The sequence below is a fragment of the Oncorhynchus clarkii genome, chromosome 31 (genome assembly GCF_045791955.1).
Source record: "Oncorhynchus clarkii lewisi isolate Uvic-CL-2024 chromosome 31, UVic_Ocla_1.0, whole genome shotgun sequence".
Lineage (NCBI taxonomy): Eukaryota > Metazoa > Chordata > Actinopteri > Salmoniformes > Salmonidae > Oncorhynchus > Oncorhynchus clarkii.
Window position 1 is genome coordinate 7815526 of NC_092177.1, and position 7487 is coordinate 7823012.

At 39.9% G+C, this 7487-nt stretch overlaps 1 protein-coding gene across 1 annotated transcript; it reads left to right on the top strand.

The window, feature by feature from the left end:
* Positions 1-2142: 2142 nt before the first annotated feature.
* Positions 2143-2844, top strand: LOC139391168 (neurogenin-1-like). The gene has a single exon (XM_071138733.1). The coding sequence runs from the start codon at positions 2143-2145 to the stop codon at positions 2809-2811; it is 669 nt and encodes a 222-aa protein (XP_070994834.1). The 3' UTR covers positions 2812-2844.
* Positions 2845-7487: the final 4643 nt, after the last annotated feature.

A 7487-nucleotide genomic window follows, 5' to 3' on the forward strand; every position in this document is an offset into this window, starting at 1 on the left:
ATAATTCAACAAATTGATCACAGGGGTGGTCTAATAATACAATTGAATAGATTTTATTTTCTGAATGGAATAACTTTTTCGTTCTTATTTGTTTCTATTATTTTCTTGAGTTTGAGACCCTACTTTGGGTAATTCGGTTGTTTCACTTTCTCACGTGTTTCTGCTATTGAAATGTAATCACATCTCGTGCTCTTGTGCCTAATCCTGTCACAGCATCACCCAGGCAACCTCTCTCAAGTGTGGGCAGAAAACTCTGCTTTCTCTACCACCCAGACGACTTGTCCTATCCGCAAAACCAGCCTGGTCTCCATGCAGGCTCACACTTTAGGGCAAACCAACTAAGTCATATTGTAAAAATGTTAACTTTTATCACTTTATAAGAGCAATAAAGCATGACTACCTACTAATGTCCTAAAACAAAAATACACCTTCGAGCTGCTCCTCGTCTTTGATGTTATTACTGACTGTTTGGTATTGTAACAATAAAATCGATCCCAATCCCAGTAGGTTGGCATTTCCGAGCACGGGATTTGTCTGTAAGAGTTTAACATGTTATTTTTCTCATAAACCAACCTCCGGCGTGTGGCAACATCATCAATAGTCTGTGTCACAACTTCGGCCTTTCACAAATATAAATAATTATCATGCCCGAATTTAGACCAACAAATACGCTCAAATTATTTTAGATATAGAATCTAGGAGCATGCCTTAGAGCCGGGGTGTTTTGCTCCTGCTAAGACTATTTGAATAAGAATAACGCCAATAGAGTGGCTCAGGCTGAAAAAATGGGTGACAAAAGCCCAGAGGAGCCCGAATTTGGACGAGGGACAACGCGTATAAGGAGTGAAAAGAAGTGAGGGGCGACGCGTAACGCCTACAATTGGAACAATTCACCTTATAATCGCTTTGATATATTATACATGGCCGAAGACTCTAAACATTGTGTAATTATTTATAAATGACTGTCCCTCTACCCTCATTATACCGTCAGGAGAAAGGCACTGCAGGTCCCTGGCCAAACTATTTCTAAATAGTGCCCCCATCCACTTTTTCAAAGGAGAGGCGAGATCCTGGAAATGGAATAAATAGAATAATTAATGGATATTGGTATGCCTGTCTCATAAAGATGTCTTTAAAAACCCTTTAATTAAAAAATCTGCCCAATCCATGCGCTAGACATTTTTACTGCTGTGCCCTTCATGTTTTGAATGTTAATTATCCAGGGTTGACTGTAGATTTGTGGAGAAAATTGTGAATATGAAGTAACCTGTTCTGTTTTAGATGCTAGATAGGCTATAGCCCTAAAATGCGAATGTTTAAGCATGCATGCAACAATGTGCGTAATCTATCACATTTTTTCTACTGCAAATTTTGTGTTTTGTCTCATTTTCCAACATTTTCAAAATCAAGTGTTTATTTCATTTCGATATATAAGAAATGCCTTTTTATTTGACCTATTCGGTTCTATAGGTTTATAGACCGAGTCTTGGACAAGATAAACTAATGTATTTTTTGGAGCGTGCCCTTGCTTCGGGGGGCTAAGCGCTCCGTGATTTGCTCATCTTCTTCTTTCATTTAACTTTAAAGGTTTAACTTAAAGTGGGCTTGGTGTTTGGTCCAGGGATGGATAGCAACAGTGGTGCTCGCGTGGCTGGGCAGCGGTCCACTGCTCTCATTGGACGGTCGTGATTACAGGCACGCTTCGAAGCGCGAACAAATAACAGGCATACATTATGCTAATGAGATGGCAGTGCGGCACGGGGCAGACCTGATGCACCCCATTCATCCATCCTTCACACAAATGCCAGCGCGAGAGGTGTACGACCATTGTCTGACCAGGGTATATAAGGTATCTGAGGCCAGTCGTGTGCCAGGCTCATTCGCTCACACGAGCTGATTCAAGCGCAAGAGCAAGACGCGTGCCTTGTACTCATCATACAAACTACTTTTCGGACTTTGGCTCCTTGAAAGACAACTGATACTGTACCTTCTCCAACCAGATTACTAAGGTGGGTTTCTTTCTGCTCCCAGAGTCCTTCGCCGTTTCCTTGACTAGGCCTGCTTTCCAAACTTGACCATGCGCTCTTGCATTTACAGTGTTTAACCCATTCCCTCTCCTCTTATTTCTGCAGGAAAAACATCATGTGCACCGCAATGGAGACCGTTTACTCTGACATGGACAGTTCGAGCTGCGACTACTTTATGCAAGATGACGAAGATTCGTGCAGCAGCATGCACGCTTCCTCCCCTTCATCCTCCATCGGCAAGCCCGCTTCTCCGGCCAGCGACAGCCAGGGCTCGTGCTCTACGGATCTGGCACAGAAGAAGAGACGCAGAGGCAGAGCGAGGAACGAAGCCACCGTTCACGTGGTAAAGAAGAACCGGCGCGTAAAGGCAAATGACCGCGAGAGGAACAGAATGCACAGCCTGAATGACGCTTTGGAGACCCTCCGGACCGTTCTACCGGCGTTCCCCGACGACAGCAAACTCACCAAGATCGAAACTCTGCGCTTCGCTCACAATTACATCTGGGCACTCTCCGAGACCATACGCATCGCGGATATTGAACAGCGCCAGAACAAGTCACGGGCTGATGCGCCTCTCTTGCTTCCCAACTTGCGCGTGATGGACGCCCCGAGTCCGGGCAGTGACGCATGCTCCTGGAGCTCCAGCGCGTCCTCCTCTTCCTCCTCTCCGTCTTATTGCACTTCAAGCTCCAGTAGCCCAGCTGCACAGAATGACTATGGGTGTTTCCAGACTGATGTTCGACAGTACAGCTACCACAACTTTGTACCAGGCATGTCCTACTAACTGAACTAAAGCCTTACCACAAACTTTTGTAGACTGCGAGATTGTTACAATAGAGTGATAGCAGAGTAATAACTGAGTGCCTACTTCAGTCTGTTGAAAGGGAAAAAACTGAATGATATCACTGTTTGCCTTAACCCATGTCTCTGTGGGTGTGTTTTATACAGTTTGTTTTGTTTTCCTATTTTTACATGCTCTAATTTACATTCGGGTTGAACATTAATTTAATTTAGTCAACTTTTCTAAGTTGAGTATGATTGTTTTGTTAGACGTTTAATATTCCTCAAAAACATTTGCACTTTTTTTTCCAGCGCATACGATTCCTAATAGAAGCCCACTTCACAGATCTTGACCTTAACCTCTATTAGACGAGTATTATCACTAAAAAGAAGAAGACAGATTTGCTTTTGTAGACTGAGGTGAAAAGTCAATTTTACAATTAGTAGAGCGATAATGCAGAAAAACGAGCGTGGAAATTCAGTTTCACCGCTCTGACAATAGAGTGAAAGGCCGTCAGAAGACAAGGACCTGGCTTCATACATTATGGAGATTGACCCCCTGAAAAATGCAATCCTGTTCAATAGAAAGACTCAATCCCACGAAGGGGTTACGTTTTTAAAATGTGTATTTATTCAAGTTTCGCCTGTCATAATGTATTTTGTATATAAATAGATTTCTATTCTATTTACATGAAAAGTGTGTGAACCATTTTTCTACAAATAAAAATATAACTTTAAAAAACATATTTCTCAGTGTTTGGACTCTTCAAATGTTTCTTAGTTGCTTAGAGTCGAACACTCAATGCGTGCTGATTATCGCACTGATAAAGCGCATCGCAAACATCATTAGCACAACAATCATTGTCATAATTATGAAATGAATTACAAGAGCAGTTTAGTTTCCTCGCGTGGCCTGGTTCATGAAACAAAGAGGTGTGATTAATAGGATAACGGTTTTAGAGAGAGCAGCTCATCACCCAGGACCACCATCAGCACTGTTGAATGTATCATCTTCTGGGACTTTCAACAGGCAAAATAGTAAATTCTCTATATATATATATATATATATATATATATATATATATATATATATATATATATATATAAATATATATATATATATATATAAACTGTAGAAGGCAGATTAAAAATAAATATTCAAATTGTTACACTTTACACTGATAAATTGCATCGCATCCCGTTTGGAAAATGTTTTGATGTCTTTGCATGTGCAGTACCAGTTTATGACATTTTCATTGGAAAGCTTCTATAGAATGTCCTTCTCCCTAACCAGATATGCATTTAAAGAGGTTTTCCTTAGAGGTTTCGTTGTTGTTGTTGTAATCATCCATCGCGCCCGGGATAATTGTTATTTCTGAAGGGATTCAGGTGAAATTCTCCAGTTGGAGGTTCGGCGGCGTGAGGTCCTGCACGTGTCGGGGATAGACGGGATAGACGAGCATCATAGGAATGCTGTCAGCCCTACGGGGACAAGCACCTGCCAATTTACATGAAGAAAAAATAAAATAAAAAAATCGAGAGGATGTCAGCCTGCCAAGGACCAAATAAAATCATCTGACTATTCAGCTCTCCTGGTGGAGTTGTTGTCGGATGTACGTCTTTCACCAAGACACTATTATTCGTCACATTCCCCCCACTAACTTGAATTTAATTCAACAGACGTTTTATACAAGTTTAAATAAACATCAAGTGGCTAAGTTATTTTCTGGGGATTCGTGTGTAGTTAGTCGGATACTGTAATGCAATATGCCATCTGTTTCTGGGTTGTGTTAAAGTAACGGGTTCATGGGTCGCGTCAGTGGTGGCACGTTATTGTGTACACGCTATGTGAACATAAGTCTTTGTTCATATGCAGGAGGCCATAAGCAATAGGACCACCAGGATTAACCGACGCAGAGCTCCTGCACCTGCAAGCTAATTATCACCAGTCAGCCCTACGCAGTCCAAAATACTATTTTAATTAGATTATTGAAATGATCATTATCAAACCAAAAACCAGCATCGGTGTTACTAATACCCCTTACACAATATTAGTTTTTAACTGAATATGTTGTTCCATAATGTGGTAGAAGAAGAGAAGGACATCTGAATATGTTGTTCCATAATGTGGTAGAAGAAGAGAAGGACATCTGAATATGTTGTTCCATAATGTGGTAGAAGAAGAGAAGGGCATCTGAATATGTTGTTCCATAATGTGGTAGAAGAAGAAGAGAAGGACATCTGAATATGTTGTTCCGTAATGTGGTAGAAGAAGAAGAGAAGGACATCTGAATATGTTGTTCCATAATGTGGTAGAAGAAGAAGAGAAGGGCATCTGAATATGTTGTTCCATAATGTGGTAGAAGAAGAAGAGAAGGACATCTGAATATGTTGTTCCATAATGTGGTAGAAGAAGAAGAGAAGGACATCTGAATATGTTGTTCCGTAATGTGGTAGAAGAAGAAGAGAAGGACATCTGAATATGTTGTTCCATAATGTGGTAGAAGAAGAAGAGAAGGGCATCTGAATATGTTGTTCCATAATGTGGTAGAAGAAGAAGAGAAGGACATCTGAATATGTTGTTCCATAATGTGGTAGAAGAAGAAGAGAAGGACATCTGAATATGTTGTTCCATAATGTGGTAGAAGAAGAAGAGAAGGGCATCTGAATATGTTGTTCCATAATGTGGTAGAAGAAGAAGAGAAGGGCATCTGAATATGTTGTTCCATAATGTGGTAGAAGAAGAAGAGAAGGGCATCTGAATATGTTGTTCCATAATGTGGTAGAAGAAGAAGAGAAGGACATCTGAATATGTTGTTCCATAATGTGGTAGAAGAAGAAGAGAAGGACATCTGAATATGTTGTTCCATAATGTGGTAGAATAAGAAGAGAAGGACATCTGAATATGTTGTTCCATAATGTGGTAGAAGAAGAAGAGAAGGGCATCTGAATATGTTGTTCCATAATGTGGTAGAAGAAGAAGAGAAGGACATCTGAATATGTTGTTCCATAATGTGGTAGAAGAAGAAGAGACAGGCATCTGAATATGTTGTTCCATAATGTGGTAGAAGAAGAAGAGAAGGGCATCTGAATATGTTGTTCCATAATGTGGTAGAAGAATATGTTGTTCCATAATGTGGTAGAAGAGAAGGGCATCTGAATATGTTGTTCCATAATGTGGTAGAAGAAGAAGAGAAGGACATCTGAATATGTTGTTCCATAATGTGGTAGAAGAAGAAGAGAAGGACATCTGAATATGTTGTTCCATAATGTGGTAGAAGAAGAGAAGGACATCTGAATATGTTGTTCCATAATGTGGTAGAAGAAGAGAAGGACATCTGAATATGTTGTTCCATAATGTGGTAGAAGAAGAAGAGAAGGACATCTGAATATGTTGTTCCATAATGTGGTAGAAGAAGAAGAGAAGGACATCTGAATATGTTGTTCCATAATGTGGTAGAAGAAGAAGAGAAGGACATCTGAATATGTTGTTCCATAATGTGGTAGAAGAAGAAGAGAAGGGCATCTGAATATGTTGTTCCATAATGTGGTAGAAGAAGAAAAGAAGGGCATCTGAATATGTTGTTCCATAATGTGGTAGAAGAAGAAGAGAAGGGCATCTGAATATGTTGTTCCATAATGTGGTAGAAGAAGAGAAGGACATCTGAATATGTTGATCCATAATGTGGTAGAATAAGAAGAGAAGGGCATCTGAATATGTTGTTCCATAATGTGGTAGAAGAGGAAGAGAAGGGCATCTGAATATATTGTTCCATAATGTGGGAGAAGAAGAAGAGAAGGGCATCTGAATATGTTGTTCCATAATGTGGTAGAAGAAGAGAAGGGCATCTGAATATGTTGTTCCGTAATGTGGTAGAAGAAGAAGAGAAGGACATCTGAATATGTTGTTCCATAATGTGGTAGAAGAAGAAGAGAAGGGCATCTGAATATGTTGTTCCATAATGTGGTAGAAGAAGAAGAGAAGGGCATCTGAATATGTTGTTCCATAATGTGGTAGAAGAAGAAGAGAAGGGCATCTGAATATGTTGTTCCATAATGTGGTAGAAGAAGAAGAGAAGGGCATCTGAATATGTTGTTCCATAATGTGGTAGAAGAAGAAGAGAAGGGCATCTGAATATGTTGTTCCATAATGTGGTAGAAGAAGAGAAGGGCATCTGAATATGTTGTTCCGTAATGTGGTAGAAGAAGAAGAGAAGGACATCTGAATATGTTGTTCCATAATGTGGTAGAAGAAGAAGAGAAGGACATCTGAATATGTTGTTCCATAATGTGGTAGAAGAAGAAGAGAAGGACATCTGAATATGTTGTTCCATAATGTGGTAGAAGAAGAGAAGGGCATCTGAATATGTTGTTCCATAATGTGGTAGAAGAAGAAGAGAAGGACATCTGAATATGTTGTTCCATAATGTGGTAGAAGAAGAAGAGAAGGACATCTGAATATGTTGTTCCATAATGTGGTAGAAGAAGAGAAGGACATCTGAATATGTTGTTCCATAATGTGGTAGAAGAAGAAGAGAAGGGCATCTGAATATGTTGTTCCATAATGTGGTAGAAGAAGAAGAAGAGAAGGGCATCTGAATATGTTGTTCCATAATGTGGTAGAAGAAGAAGAGAAGGGCATCTGAATATGTTGTTCCATAATGTGGTAGAAGAAGAAGA